This window comes from Dipodomys spectabilis, unplaced genomic scaffold (assembly GCF_019054845.1).
Source record: "Dipodomys spectabilis isolate Male_0828 unplaced genomic scaffold, ASM1905484v1 ptg000652l, whole genome shotgun sequence".
Taxonomy (NCBI): Eukaryota; Metazoa; Chordata; class Mammalia; order Rodentia; family Heteromyidae; genus Dipodomys; species Dipodomys spectabilis.
Window position 1 is genome coordinate 175,490 of NW_024871329.1, and position 15,880 is coordinate 191,369.

At 50.4% G+C, this 15,880-nt stretch overlaps 3 protein-coding genes across 3 annotated transcripts in view; all 3 read right to left on the reverse strand.

Moving 5' to 3' along the window:
- Positions 1 to 15,880, reverse strand: part of Tspear (thrombospondin type laminin G domain and EAR repeats) — a 114,992-nt gene that overhangs the window by 36,074 nt on the left and 63,038 nt on the right. The gene's annotated exons all lie outside the window — the stretch shown is intronic.
- On the reverse strand, positions 1,902 to 2,558 carry LOC122101304 (keratin-associated protein 10-3-like). Its single transcript, XM_042671660.1, has one exon. It carries the CDS (start codon positions 2,556 to 2,558, stop codon positions 1,902 to 1,904), a length of 657 nt encoding a protein of 218 aa, XP_042527594.1.
- Positions 14,713 to 15,369, reverse strand: LOC122101303 (keratin-associated protein 10-3-like). The gene has a single exon (XM_042671659.1). The coding sequence runs from the start codon at positions 15,367 to 15,369 to the stop codon at positions 14,713 to 14,715; it is 657 nt and encodes a 218-aa protein (XP_042527593.1).

Genomic DNA, 15,880 nt, shown 5'->3' on the forward strand with positions numbered 1-15,880 from the left:
TTGTAACACATTATCCTGCTGCATAGTTTTCTGAAATGCCCTAGGTTTGGACTTCAGTGTATTGATGAATCACCCCTACCCCGCGTGTGGGAGGAGCTGTGTAGAACCATCATTCTTTTCATCTTTGAACATTTTCATAGACTTCTCTAATGGACAACATGGACCTACTGGTTTCTTGGTTGGAGCGATTTTAAGTTGAAATCAAGAAAGAAACTACAGGGAGGAAAAGAGATGTCAGAGAAAATATTTGCAAGAGACACGTGTGGTAAAGCTGCTACCCATAATTACAAAGACCTTTTAACACTCAATGATAAGAAAACAACCTGAACCAAAAATAAACAAGGGTGGATAAACACTTTGCCACAGAAGACACACAGGTGGCTGAGAGGTGCATGCAAAGATGCTCCATCACTTGATAAGTGCACATTAAGTAACCACTTGACACAAGTACACAGCTATTCGAGTGCCCAAAATCCAAAACTGACAGCAGCAAATGTGGGCGAGTGTGGCACGGTGGTGGACCCACTCCTGGGGGAATGAGAAATAGTGCTGCCACCTCCCAAGACAGCCCTGTTCACCCACCCATCCTTCCTTTCTTCCTTCCTTCCTGCCTGCCTGCCTGCCTGCCTGCCTTCCTGCTTTCTCTCTGTCTTTCCTTCCCTTCCTTCCTTTCTTTCTCCTTCCCTCCTTCCCTCCCTCCTCTCACCTCTCTTGTACCAGGGCAAGCATCCCAGTAGCCTATAACACCCTCGAACAAAGTAACCCCCACAGGATTGCAACACACACAAGAGCCACCATGTGAAGGTCCCACTAAAATCCACCAATTACTGAAAAGAAGAAAACATGGGGAAAGTGTCACCAATCACAGACATGTCACCGAGCAGCTCCCACTGATGTCCAACCAGCTCAGATTTGTCATCCAGCAGTGCCCATTATCTTCTATGCACTCAGAATTAGAAAAACAAAACAAATTAAGCATATTAAACAAAAACAAGGAAGGTCCTTTAAAATAACCTAAGACACAAGTTGGGAGCCAGTGGCTCTTGCGTGTAATCCTAGCTATGCAGGAGGCTGACATCTGAGGATCATGGTTCAAAGCCAACTTGGGCAGGAAAGTTCTAGCAATTCATCACCAGTTAATCAGGGGGGACAGTGATCAGGCCCTGAATTCAAGTCCCTGGACCTGAACAAATAATAAAGCCAAATGATGCAACACACAGACGCTGAGAGACCAGCCCATCTGAGGTGGGGTGATGTCCACAGGAGAACGTTCTAGAGAACTGAAGAGTTCATCACACCCAGCGGGAGGCCCGGCGTGCGGGCGGCTGACACAGCTGCACTGGCCTGAGCCGCCAGCCCTGTGTGGGCTTTAATTAAGGTGCAGGTGCAGACATGCTACTTCCCCAGATGTGTGGCAGGGTCCCGGGACATTTGCTCTGTGAGGCCTGCCCAGTTCTGTTGGCACTGCCAGGACGAATGTCCCCTCTGCTGGACACCGCAGCAGGACGGGCCAGGCACCCGGCAGCGGTGGCCCAGCCTCCGCCAGCAGCACTCGCGTTGGGTCACTGCTCAGTGGCCAGGGGTGACTGTGAGTGGCGGGGTCTCACAGGGCAGCTCCCCTTGGAGTAGACGTGGCCCTGAGTCCCACCTTTGTTCCTAGAGGCCGTGGCCTGCGAGCTGACGTCCGCTCAAACCCCAACAAGGAGAGCAGGAGATGTGGTGATCTGTGAGTTTATTGATAATGTTGGCAGTCAAGGTGATGTGAGGTGGAGCAGAGGAGGGGGGAGGAAGGAGAGAACAGGGAGGAGGGAGAGGATGATCAGGTCAGCTCAGTGGACAGCTAGGGCACCTCTGCATGTCTTCATGATAGGGAAAGGCCCACTGTCCCCGGGCCGTGCCCATCAACAGCTGCACTGGCCTGGGGAGCCGCCACAGCAGGCCTGGCGGGAGCAGGCAGGGCGGCACAGCAGGGACACGCACGAGGCCGCCGGGCGGCAGCAGCCGGGCTGGCAGCAGGGGGCACAGCAGGAGGAGGTGGGCACGCAGCAGGCGGGCCTGCAAACGGGCCTGCACAGCAGGGACACGCTGGAGGACAGCGGGCAGGACGGGCAGGGGCGGCAGCAGGGCTGGCAGCTGGACGGCTGGCAGCAGCAGGAGGAAGCCCCGCAGCACACGGGCTCACAGCACATGGGTCTGCAGCACACGGGTGTGCAGCACACAGGCTCACAGCACACTGGCCTGCAGCACACGGGCTTACAGCAGACAGGCATGCAGCAGGACGGCTGGCAGGCTGAGCAGGGGCAGCAGCAGGGCTGGCAGCTAGACGGCTGGCAGCAGGAGGGTGTGCAGCAGCTGGCGCAGACGGACTGGCAGCAGGGGCTGGACGCACAGCCCGCTGGGGAGCAGAGGAAGGTGAGGCAGGGGGCGGGGGCGCAGCCGCGGGGCTGGCAGCAGCTGGGGGCGCCGCAGGGCTCGCAGCAGCTCTCTGGGCAGTCGTCCACCTGCCAGGAGGCGTGGGTGCAGGCGTCGGAGCAGACGGACATGGTGGAGGCGGCCATGGCGGCGGGGCTGGGAGGAGCGGGAGGTGTGAGTAGTGTGAGTGTGAGTGAGTGTGAGGTGCTTGGGCTCCTGGGCTTTTATACAGGCCAGGTGTTTTCAGCCGGGCACTCCGGGCGTCGGCCCTTCCTTGTTGGTGGCCCTTCCTTGTTGCTGTTTTGCGCTGGCTTCTGGGTCCTCATTAATTCTGGTGTATTTACACAAGGCCCTGTTCTGCCGGCACAGCACAAACACATGCGGAGGGCAAGGCCGCGCAGACAAGCCTTTGTGTGCTGGGCCACGGCCGGTGCAGGATGACTTTGCTCTGCTACCAAGACCTGCTGGGCCGGGAGGGGAGAGGCCGGGAGTTCCCATCCTGCGCCTGAGCCACACAGAGCAGTGCGCCGCAGCCGGGGCGGACGGGCCAGGGAGGAGGCAGAAGGACGGAGGAGCAGACGCCCCAGACACAAGTTGTCAAGCCCAGAACCGATTGCCGGAGGTGAAGATGAAGGAGAACTCCAAGGAGGAGGCTGATTCTTCTAGAGGGCAGCTTTTCAGTGGGTTTGTATGGAGGGTGGGGAACATGAGGGTCTCAGTCACACAGAGGACCCCAGAGACGTGAAAATGACAGCACCTCTGCCATCCGAGGCCCGGCACAGAAAGAAAGCCCTCCAGGCTCCAGAAAGAGATGGACACCCAACTTTCACGTTGCAGGCTGGGATCTGCAGTACACGAAGTCCCGGAAAGCTCCACTGTCGGTGGGAAATACTGGAATCCCCGGGGTCCCTGGCCCCGGTCCACGGCCACCGGCCCCCAGCCCCCGGCCCGCCCAGAGCGAGGGAGGTAACAGCGTCCAGATCTCACGGCCACAAGAGCTGTGGAGCGCACACAGCCCCCGCACAGGACACAGCCAGAGGAAGGCAACCCCAACGCGGGGAGAGCGCCACGCGGTCCTGGCTGGTGACACAGAACCTGCGCCCGGACCCCAGCTCCCCACACCACTGTGCCGCAGCTGAGAGCTGACAGCACACAGTCCTGAATGCACCGCCACGGCCACCTGAACCCACCTCCCCAAAGGGCCTGCGCACACACCCTCCGCACCCACACTACCGCGCTGTGTACACCGCCGGGCGTCCGCCGGGCGTCCGCCGGGCACAGCGTGGCGTGGTCTCACTGCACCTTCTCGGCCAGCTCTGTGCTCAGCAGACACTCGGGAATCCGCCAAGATGGCGCCCGTGTCCGCCAAGGCTGTCACTGCTCAGAGAGGAACTCTGTGTGGCTGGGCACACCACGGTCCACACTCAGTGCTGGACTCCGGCTTGTGGTGTTGCATGCCAGCTTGCACAAACAGCACTGTGCACGGGTTTTGGCACGGTCATAAGTTCTCATTTCTCTAGACTAAATACCCGTGCATGGGGGCTGGGTCTACGCCGCTGCGTGCTGAGCTTCACAGACACTGCCACGCGGCCTCCTGATGGCCAGGCCGTCTTGCGGTTGTCCAGCAGGCTCCGAGAGTCCGGCTGCTGGCATCCCTGCCAGCACGCAAGGGCCTTGTTTTCTTCGTGGCCTGGGCCATTGGAGCAGGTGCACTTGGTTCTCACGGCCGGGCTGGGTGCTCCTCCTGATGGCCGGCGATGTGCTGGTTTCCCTAACGTGTCCCTTTCCCAGAAGGTTCTGTGGCGGCAGCCCTTCACTCGCTCCACAGGGCCCCACATCCTTCTTCGTGATTGACATGCAGCCCTCGGCGTCAGCCACTGGAACGGGCGTGTGGAGTCATGGTTTGGATACAGCTACTTTGTTCAGTTTGTCACACATTTTCTACTGGGCTCGGTCTGGCTTTTTGTGATTTTGACCGTATTTTAGCAAACAGAAGAGTTTAATATTGATGAAGTCGATTAGTCAGCCTTTCTTTCCTTTTATGGCATGTGTGAATTCTGTCTTAGCGCAGGACCATAGAATGTGACCTGCTGTGGCTCATGCCTGTAATCCTACCTACCCAGGAGGCTGTGATCTGAGGATCACAGTTCAGAGCCAGCCTGGCAGGAAAGTCCATGAGACGCTTATCTCCAATGAACCCCCAAAATCCAGCACTAGAGCTGTGGCTCAAGTGGTAGAAACCAGCTTTGAGCAAAAACAGCTCAGGGAGAGTGCCCAGACCCCGAGTTCAAGCTCTAGTACTGCCCTCACACACACAAATAAGCAGCACAGTTTTTCCCCTAAAGAGCAAACATTTCTCCCTTGTGTGTTTAGGCCAGTGGCCAGTCTTTAGCTTTTCCGTTAAGTATGAGGCGTGAGATGTGTAATGCTCACCTTTCTTCTCTTCCCTCCCTCCCACCACAGAGGCCCCCGGAGGTCAGGACTGGTCTTGTTGGGTGTGGCATCAATTAGCCACCCACCAGCCCCTGATTCCTCATATCTCAGTCCATCTTTCCTTCTGGGTTTTCGTGGTTCATATCAACATTGTCACATTTTATGGTAGTGTAAATCAGACGTTTTAACATTAAACCATCAGGGCTGGAAATGTGGCTTAGTGGTAGAGTGCTGGCCTCTCACCCATGAATCCCTGGATTTGACTCTTCAGTACCACATACACAGAAATCAATTCAAGTGGCGCTGTGGCTCAAGTGGTAGAGTGCTAGCCTTGAGCCAAAGAAGCCCTGGGACAGAGCTCAGGCCCAGAGTTTAAGGCCCAGGGCTGGAAGAAAAACTAAAACACCAAACCCCACTGCTTCCTACAGAACACAGGAATAGCACTGACTGGCTGCTTTTGCTGTTTTCAATTCCCATCCTTCTACCCTCTATTCTTGAGGCCAACCAGGTCCCCTGCCAGACACACTGACTGTGCCTTCCAGAAGGTGGCTTTCTGTTTCCTTCCTGGTCTTGTCTCTCTGGCAGCCCTTTGTGGGCTGTGGGACGGCAGGGAGGCCTGCAGCTCCAGGCCTGTCCTTAGCGGACAGCCTTCTGAATTGGACCCCTGGAGTGATGTCAGCCATGAGTCTTCCGCCCTCTCCTCTTCCTCTTCCTCCTCCTCTTCCTCCCTGTTTCCTCTCCTCCTCCTCTTCCTCTTTCTGCTTCTTTGGCAGATGGTCCATCTCTTTTTGCTTTAGGTTATTTTTTTCAGGGAGGGTCTTGAGTTTTGGCCAGGGCTGACTTTGGATGGCCATACTGCTACCTACAGCCTCTCAAACAGCTGTGTCACAGGCCTGCACAGCTGCACCCAGCCTGCTGATGCAGATGGATTCTCACATTGTGGAAGGCTGTCCTTGAACATTGATCTCCACCTTCCAAGGAGCTGGGAGGCATGGGCCACCACCAGCCACCAGTCTTTGTGAAATGCTTTGTACCAAGTTACACAGTAATCTGATCCATGTGTTCCTTCTTTATAAATAACAAATCACCGCGACGACACATTGGGGACTGCCGGGGTCCCAGAGGCACAGGGGGCTGCCTGCAGATCACCCACACAGAAGCCGCCTGGTCATGGACAGTGTGGACCTGACAGCTTCGACAGAGGCAGAGACAGAAGAGAATTACACAGAGCCACCACCACCCAGCCCCGCCCGCAACCACCCCAACTGAACTCGGATTGCAACAGCAACTGACGACCTACACCACACAGATACAACTAGCTCCAGGGTGAGTACCCCACAGGGGACAGTGTATCCCTCAAGGGAGACCAGAGCTGGAGAGAATCCCCAGACCCTGACCCAGACTTCCTACCCCAACACCCAGACCATAGGACCCACTAAAACTAGGAACTGTTCGAGAGCTCCACCAGCCCGTGGAACATCCTCCGCTGGCCAGGCTAGAGCAAGAGCACCCCTGGAAGGGAGCTTAAGTGCCCAAGCTAGGAACAGCACCCCTGGGTCAAGACAACCAACAGTAGAAGAAATTTGAACCGTGTACCTCAGGCTGCATAACCTAGGTGGTATACACAGCAGCACAGGCCCAACCGGCGCTCCAGGCGGGGGGCTGGAACCAGGCTTGGGGATCCGGTGCCTGAACAACACAACCAACTCCTCCCAACTGAAGTCAAAAGCTGAGCATACGCCTAAGCAGAGGGGAGAAAAACAGGGAACTGCACCCCCTGGGAAGCACGCCTGCGACAACAAAAGACCTGGAGGGCCAGGACAAGAGAAGCCCAAACCCCACCAAAACCCCACCCATATACCCTAGGCTGGGAATTGGGCAACACAGGCTGCCAGCACCTAATAGTAGGCAGGAGCTCAGGCTGATAAGGCGGCTCAGCAGTAGAGTGATAGTCTTGTATGCACGAGGCCCTGGATCTGACTCGTCAGCATCACATAAGCAAAAAGGGTCAGAAGTGGTGCTGTGGCTCAAATAGTAGGGTGCCAGCCTTGAGCTGGAGAGCTGAGGGACAACACCCAAACCTAGAGTTCAAGCCCACAACCAGCCCAAAACAAAGAAACAAAAAAAATCAGAAGCCCATAGCATTCTCCAGCATCTGGGAGAGTGCATACAGAGCATCCGATCTTGCCAAGAGCACCCGTAGAAGCAAACACGAGCAGTCTAGGCTACTCAACCCTTCCAAAGGTGTGAATTGCCAGCAATCTACAGCAGAAAGCCAAGAATCCTAATTAGGTCAGACCAGCAACTGGAGGTAGGCCCCCAACAGAGCCCAGATCAGGCACAGAATCTCTCTACCAATACAGAATCAGCAACCAAGCAAAGACAGACACACCAAAACAAAATTGCAGATTAGTCTCCTAAACCCCCATGGGAAAATCACAGAGAAAAATTACAAGGTTTATCGCCACCCAGGATAGCAAGCTATCCTCAATAGCCAGCAGCCACGCCGGGGAGAGCCCCAGTGGGAGCAAAGCAGGAATGGAAGACAAAAGCTACATCCAAGGGTTGCTGGAGGCAATGACTCAAGAAATAAAGTGAGAAATAGATCAGAAATTGAAAGAGCACAAGTATGAACTATTAAAAGACATTCAGGATATCAAGCAGGAGATGCATGCAAAAATAGAAGCTGCACAGACCTCAATAAGAAGTGAGATAAATGCCAAATTAGAGGTAATACGTACCTCATTAAGAGGTGAGATCAGTACTATGAGAACCAACATTGAATCCATAAAGGAATCCATTTCCTCCATGCAAACCACAATAGAAGCCACGGTCAACAGAGTGAATGAAATGGAAAGTAGAGTGTCAGATACAGAAGACAGAATACACCAACTGGACCAAAAAGTGACAGATATGGAAAAATCACTCAAATTAAGCCAAAGGGAAACTCAAGAGCAAGCAGATAATGCCAAGAAACTTAACCTTCGAATAATTGGAGTGGATGAAGGTGAGGAATTTCAGAGCAAGGGAATGCAACACCTATTCAACAAGATAGTCGGTGAAATTTTTCCCCACCTCAAAAAAGAATATCTTACCTACATAACAGAAGCATATAGAACACCCAACAAGCAAGTTCCCAGGAGAAACACTTCTAGACACAGTATAGTAAAAATGATAGATCTGAATAATAAGGAAACAATCTTGCATGCAGCAAAAATGAAGAAGGAGCTATACTACAACGGGAAAAAAATTAGAATCACTGCAGATCTCTCCATACAAACACTGAATGCAAGAAAGGCCTGGGAAAGCACCACACGAGCCCTGAGAGCCGATAACTGCCAACCCAGACTGATATACCCGGCAAAGCTAGCATTCACATTTGATGGAGAACTGAAAATTTTTAATAGCAAAGAAAAACTAAATGAATACATAAACATTAAGCCAGCATTACAAATAATTCTAAGAGGGGGGACACAACCTGAAGAAAGCAACCAGGAACTGGGATCTGCCCCAGACAGGCATTACTCAAAGTCTAACTGAGCAAGCACAGGAGGAAAGGAAAGAAGAAAAACTTAGGAAAACGGAATGGCAGGGACAACAATGCATCTCTCTATACTTTCTCTTAATATTAATGGGCTTAATTCGTCAATCCAAAGGAAAAGAACTGCAGACTGGATCAGAAAACAAGACCCATCCATCTGTTGCCCTCAGGAGACCCACCTTTCAGCCAAACATAGAAACAAATTCAGAGTAAAGGGTTGGAAAAAGATCTACCAATCAAATGCCCACAGTAAGAAAACAGGTGTAGCTATTCTGATATCTGACAAAATAAACTTTTCATTAAAATCAGTACAGAAAGAAGAACGGACACTACATATTAATAAAGGGAACAATCCAAGAGGAGGATATTACCATCATCAACTTATATGCCCCAAATATCGGTGCACCCAGATATGTTAAACAAATGCTCTCAAACTTACAGAATAAAATAGATCCCAATACGATAATACTAGGAGACTTTAACACACCACTCTCACCTAAGGACAGGTCTACCAACCAGAGGATTGGCAAAGAAGCTACCGAATTAAGTGAGGCCATACTTCAAGCGGAATTAACTGAAATCTACCGAGTATTTCACCCTAATACAACACAGTACACATTCTTCTCAGCAGCTCATGGAACTTTCTCCAAAATAGACCATATCATAGTTCCTGCAAGGAACTTAAGCAAATACAAAGGGATCAACATAATCCCCTGTATCCTATCTGACCACAGTGGAATCAAGCTAGCTCTCATAACAAAGCATACCCCAGAAATTTCTCTAATACATGGAAATTGAACAGCACACTCCTTAGCAATGCCTGGGTAACAGAACAGATCAGAGAAGAAGTAAAACATTTCCTACAACTCAATGAAAATGAAAACACCTCACAAAGAAACTTGTGGGACACAGCAAAAGCAGTCCTGAGGGGCAAATTTATTGCCCTCAGTGTCCACTTCAAGAGAATAGAGACAGACCAAGTAAATAATCTCATGTTGCAATTAAAACAGCTAGAAAAACAAGAAAAAATGGAACCTAAAGTTACTAGACGAAGCCAGATAACCAAATTAAGAGCAGAGATTAACCAATTAGAAAATCAGAAAATTATAGCCAAAATAAACCAAACAAAAAGCTGGTTCTTTGAAAAAATAAACAAAATTGATGGTCCGTTGGCAAGATTAATTAAAAAAAGAAGAGAGGAAACCCATATTAACAGGATTAGGGATGCCACGGGAAAAATCACAACACGTACCCAACATATCCAAACAATTCTCACGGACTACTTTCAAAAGTTATACTCTCTAAAGGAAGAAAACCTGGCAAAAATGGATGCATTTTTAGAGAAATACAAGTTGCCCAAACTGAGCAAAGAAGAAGCAAACCAATTAAATAAGCCAATATCCTACAACGAGATACAGGAAGCTATCAAAAGTCTTCCAACAAAAAAAAAGCCCAGGACCAGATGGATTCACAGCAGAATTCTATAAGACCTTTAAAGAAGAACTAACATCCATACTCCTCAAGCTCTTCAGAGAAACAGAGAAGGAGGGAGCTATCCCAAACTCATTCTATGAAGCCAATATCACACTCATCCCCACACCAGGCAAAGACCCAACCAAAAAGGAGAATTACAGGCCAATTTCCCTGATGAACACAGATGCAAACATCCTTAACAAGATTCTAGCTAACAGAATCCAGAAACACATAAACTATGACCAGGTAGGTTTCATCCCAGAGATGTAGGGATGGTTGAACATACGTAAGTCAATAAATGTAATCCAACACATCAACAGAGCCAAAGTCAAGAATCACATGATTATTGCCACAGATGCAGAAAAGGCCTTTGATAAAATTCAACATTCATTCATGCTAAAAGCTCTGGAGAAAATAGGAATAGAAGGAACATTTCTAAAAACAATAAAAACCATTTATAACAGACCAATAGCCAATATTATACTTAATGGGGAAAAGCTACAACCAATTCTCCTAAAATCAGGAACAAGGCAAGGATGCCCACTGTCTCCACTCCTCTTCAATATAGTCCTGGAACCCTTAGCCATGGCAATAAGGCAAGAAAAAGACATTAAAGGGATCCGCATAGGGAAAGAAGTTAAACTATCCCTTTTTGCAGACGACATGATACTATACCTTCACGATCCCAAAAAACTCCATCTCCAAACTCTTAGAAATCATAAATCACTTCCCCAAAGTAGCAGGATACAAAATCAAACCACAAAAGTCAGTTGCCTTCCTGTTCACTACAATGAACAAGAAGAGAGGGAAATAAAGGGAGCAACCCCATTTACAATTACCTCCCAAAAAACAAAATATTTAGGAATTAACCTAACCAAAGACATAAAGGAACTATTTAATGAAAACTATAAAAAGTTAAAGAAAGAAATTTCAGAAGACACTAGGAAATGGAAAGACCTCCCATGCTCTTGGATAGGCCGACTTAATATAGTAAAGATGGTAATACTTGCAAAATTAATATACAAATTCAATGTAATTCCTATTAAAATCCAAATGACATACATCACTGAAATACAGAAAACAGTCCAAAAATTCATATGGAACAACAAAAGACCTAGAATAGCCAAAACAATTCTAGGGGATAAAGACAATATGGGAGGGATATCCATGCCTAACTTCAAACTCTACGACAGAGCTATAAAAACAAAGACAGCATGGTACTGGCACAAAAACAGACCCGAAGACCAATGGAACAGAATAGAAGATCCAGAAACAAATCTACAGGCCTACAGCCAGCTGATATTCCACAAAGGAGCCAAAGACATACAATGGAAGAAACACAGCCTCTTCAACCACTGGTGCTGGGAAAACTAGGCGGCCACATGCAGAAAACTAAAAGTGGACCCCAGCCTAACACTATGCACCAACATCAACTCAAAATGGATTAAAGACCTTAACATCAAACCTGAATCTCTGAAACTACTGCAGGACAGAGTAGGAGAGACACTTGAACTAATAGGCACAAGAAGGAACTTCCTGAACAGAGTCCCAGGGTCACAACAAATTGGAGAGAGACTCGACAAATGGGATTACCTTAAAATTAAAAGCTTCTGCACAGCTATATCTATCGCAACCAAGCTAGAAAGACAACCAACTAATTGGGAAAAAATATTTACCAGCAATATATCAGACAAGGGGTTAACATCCTGTATATACAGGGAACGCAAGAAACTAATCCTTCCCAAACCTAACAAACCAATTACTAAATGGGCAAGGGAACTAAAGAGGGACTTCTCAAATGAAGAAATAAAAATGGCAAAGAAACACATGAGGAAATGTGCATCATCCCTGGTGGTGAAGGAAATGCAAATAAAGACAACCCTAAGATACCACCTTACCCCAGTCAGAATGTCCCACATCCACAAATCAGCCAACGACAAATGCTGGAGGGGATGTGGAGAAAGAGGAACCTTTTACACTGCTGGTGGGAATGTACACTTATACAACCACTTTGGAAAGCAGTCTGGAGGGTCCTCAGAAAGCTAAATATTGACCTCCCTTATGACTCAGTCACACCATGTCTAGGCATCTACCCTGAACAACAGGAACCAATATACAAGGACACATGCACCTCTATATTTATTGCAGCACTGTTCACAATAGCTAGGATATGGAAACAACCCAGATGTCCCACCACAGATGAATGGATCCAAAAATTGTGGTATCTATACACAATGGAATATTATGCAGCAATTAGAAATGACAAAATAATGGCATTTGCAGGGAAATGGATGGAGGTAGAAGGAATCATGTTGAGCGAGGTAAGCCAAGAGCAAAGAGACAAATGGTACATGGTCTCCCTGATAAGTGGATGCTAAATCCAAAATGTTAGATGATGTGACAAAATTAACAGGACTTAAGAAACAAAGAACTTCCACTCATCTGGTTGAACCACTACTAAATATCCCCATGCTGCTGATCACATGTATGGTGCATAACATGTATACACCGTTATGTTATAGACTGTGATAGACAGTTTGCTCCAGGAAAGTTAGAATGAACTTGTGACTTTAAATGAACATCATTATTCTAGAATACTGTGAAATTCGGGAAATTATGGAATCACTTATTCACAATAAAAAAAAAAAAAGAACCTCGGGGAAGGGAGGGAGGGAAGGGATGGTAGGGGGAAAACAATGGAGGAGGTAACAATGTTCAATAGGAAGTGTACTCATTACCTTACTCATGTAACTGTAACCCTCTGTATAGTATCTTTACAATAAAAAATAAAATAAAATAAAAAAAGAACAAATCACAAATGGTGACTTGGAGTTGAGTTGTGTAGATTCCCAGAGTATCCATCGGTACTACCACATTCCTTCCTTTTCCTGTTGTATTGATTGACTCTCCAGGACTGAGCTAGCCTTGCATTCCTGGGGAAAGCCAGCCCTGTTGTAACACATTATCCTGCTGCATAGTTTTCTGAAATGCCCTAGGTTTGGACTTCAGTGTATTGATGAATCACCCCTACCCCGCGTGTGGGAGGAGCTGTGTAGAACCATCATTCTTTTCATCTTTGAACATTTTCATAGACTTCTCTAATGGACAACATGGACCTACTGGTTTCTTGGTTGGAGCGATTTTAAGTTGAAATCAAGAAAGAAACTACAGGGAGGAAAAGAGATGTCAGAGAAAATATTTGCAAGAGACACGTGTGGTAAAGCTGCCACCCATAATTACAAAGACCTTTTAACACTCAATGATAAGAAAACAACCTGAACCAAAAATAAACAAGGGTGGATAAACACTTTGCCACAGAAGACACACAGGTGGCTGAGAGGTGCATGCAAAGATGCTCCATCACTTGATAAGTGCACATTAAGTAACCACTTGACACAAGTACACAGCTATTCGAGTGCCCAAAATCCAAAACTGACAGCAGCAAATGTGGGCGAGTGTGGCACGGTGGTGGACCCACTCCCGGGGGAATGAGAAATAGTGCTGCCACCTCCCAAGACAGCCCTGTTCACCCACCCATCCTTCCTTTCTTCCTTCCTTCCTGCCTGCCTGCCTGCCTGCCTGCCTTCCTGCTTTCTCTCTGTCTTTCCTTCCCTTCCTTCCTTTCTTTCTCCTTCCCTCCTTCCCTCCCTCCTCTCACCTCTCTTGTACCAGGGCAAGCATCCCAGTAGCCTATAACACCCTCGAACAAAGTAACCCCCACAGGATTGCAACACACACAAGAGCCACCATGTGAAGGTCCCACTAAAATCCACCAATTACTGAAAAGAAGAAAACATGGGGAAAGTGTCACCAATCACAGACATGTCACCGAGCAGCTCCCACTGATGTCCAACCAGCTCAGATTTGTCATCCAGCAGTGCCCATTATCTTCTATGCACTCAGAATTAGAAAAACAAAACAAATTAAGCATATTAAACAAAAACAAGGAAGGTCCTTTAAAATAACCTAAGACACAAGTTGGGAGCCAGTGGCTCTTGCGTGTAATCCTAGCTATGCAGGAGGCTGACATCTGAGGATCATGGTTCAAAGCCAACTTGGGCAGGAAAGTTCTAGCAATTCATCACCAGTTAATCAGGGGGGACAGTGATCAGGCCCTGAATTCAAGTCCCTGGACCTGAACAAATAATAAAGCCAAATGATGCAACACACAGACGCTGAGAGACCAGCCCATCTGAGGTGGGGTGATGTCCACAGGAGAACGTTCTAGAGAACTGAAGAGTTCATCACACCCAGCGGGAGGCCCGGCGTGCGGGCGGCTGACACAGCTGCACTGGCCTGAGCCGCCAGCCCTGTGTGGGCTTTAATTAAGGTGCAGGTGCAGACATGCTACTTCCCCAGATGTGTGGCAGGGTCCCGGGACATTTGCTCTGTGAGGCCTGCCCAGTTCTGTTGGCACTGCCAGGACGAATGTCCCCTCTGCTGGACACCGCAGCAGGACGGGCCAGGCACCCGGCAGCGGTGGCCCAGCCTCCGCCAGCAGCACTCGCGTTGGGTCACTGCTCAGTGGCCAGGGGTGACTGTGAGTGGCGGGGTCTCACAGGGCAGCTCCCCTTGGAGTAGACGTGGCCCTGAGTCCCACCTTTGTTCCTAGAGGCCGTGGCCTGCGAGCTGACGTCCGCTCAAACCCCAACAAGGAGAGCAGGAGATGTGGTGATCTGTGAGTTTATTGATAATGTTGGCAGTCAAGGTGATGTGAGGTGGAGCAGAGGAGGGGGGAGGAAGGAGAGAACAGGGAGGAGGGAGAGGATGATCAGGTCAGCTCAGTGGACAGCTAGGGCACCTCTGCATGTCTTCATGATAGGGAAAGGCCCACTGTCCCCGGGCCGTGCCCATCAGCAGCTGCACTGGCCTGGGGAGCCGCCACAGCAGGCCTGGCGGGAGCAGGCAGGGCGGCACAGCAGGGACACGCACGAGGCCGCCGGGCGGCAGCAGCCCGGCTGGCAGCAGGGGGCACAGCAGGAGGAGGTGGGCATGCAGCAGGCAGGCCTGCACACGGGCCTGCACAGCAGGGACACGCTGGAGGACGGCGGGCAGGGCGGGCAGGGGCGGCAGCAGGGCTGGCAGCTGGACGGCTGGCAGCAGCAGGAGGAAGCCCCGCAGCACACGGGCTCACAGCACATGGATCTGCAGCACACGGGTGTGCAGCACACAGGCTCACAGCACACTGGCCTGCAGCACACGGGCTTACAGCAGACAGGCATGCAGCAGGACGGCTGGCAGGCTGAGCAGGGGCAGCAGCAGGGCTGGCAGCTAGACGGCTGGCAGCAGGAGGGTGTGCAGCAGCTGGCGCAGACGGACTGGCAGCAGGGGCTGGACGCACAGCCCGCTGGGGAGCAGAGGAAGGTGAGGCAGGGGGCGGGGGCGCAGCCGCGGGGCTGGCAGCAGCTGGGGGCGCCGCAGGGCTCGCAGCAGCTCTCTGGGCAGTCGTCCACCTGCCAGGAGGCGTGGGTGCAGGCGTCGGAGCAGACGGACATGGTGGAGGCGGCCATGGCGGCGGGGCTGGGAGGAGCGGGAGGTGTGAGTAGTGTGAGTGTGAGTGAGTGTGAGGTGCTTGGGCTCCTGGGCTTTTATACAGGCCAGGTGTTTTCAGCCGGGCACTCCGGGCGTCGGCCCTTCCTTGTTGGTGGCCCTTCCTTGTTGCTGTTTTGCGCTGGCTTCTGGGTCCTCATTAATTCTGGTGTATTTACACAAGGCCCTGTTCTGCCGGCACAGCACAAACACATGCGGAGGGCAAGGCCGCGCAGACAAGCCTTTGTGTGCTGGGCCACGGCCGGTGCAGGATGACTTTGCTCTGCTACCAAGACCTGCTGGGCCGGGAGGGGAGAGGCCGGGAGTTCCCATCCTGCGCCTGAGCCACACAGAGCAGTGCGCCGCAGCCGGGGCGGACGGGCCAGGGAGGAGGCAGAAGGACGGAGGAGCAGACGCCCCAGACACAAGTTGTCAAGCCCAGAACCGATTGCCGGAGGTGAAGATGAAGGAGAACTCCAAGGAGGAGGCTGA

What these genes read in the sequence shown, in the direction of transcription:
- LOC122101304 (XM_042671660.1), bottom strand. Translation starts at nt 2,558, where the DNA reads ATGGCCGCCTCCACCATGTCCGTCTGCTCCGACGCCTGCACCCACGCC.
- LOC122101303 (XM_042671659.1), bottom strand. Translation starts at nt 15,369, where the DNA reads ATGGCCGCCTCCACCATGTCCGTCTGCTCCGACGCCTGCACCCACGCC.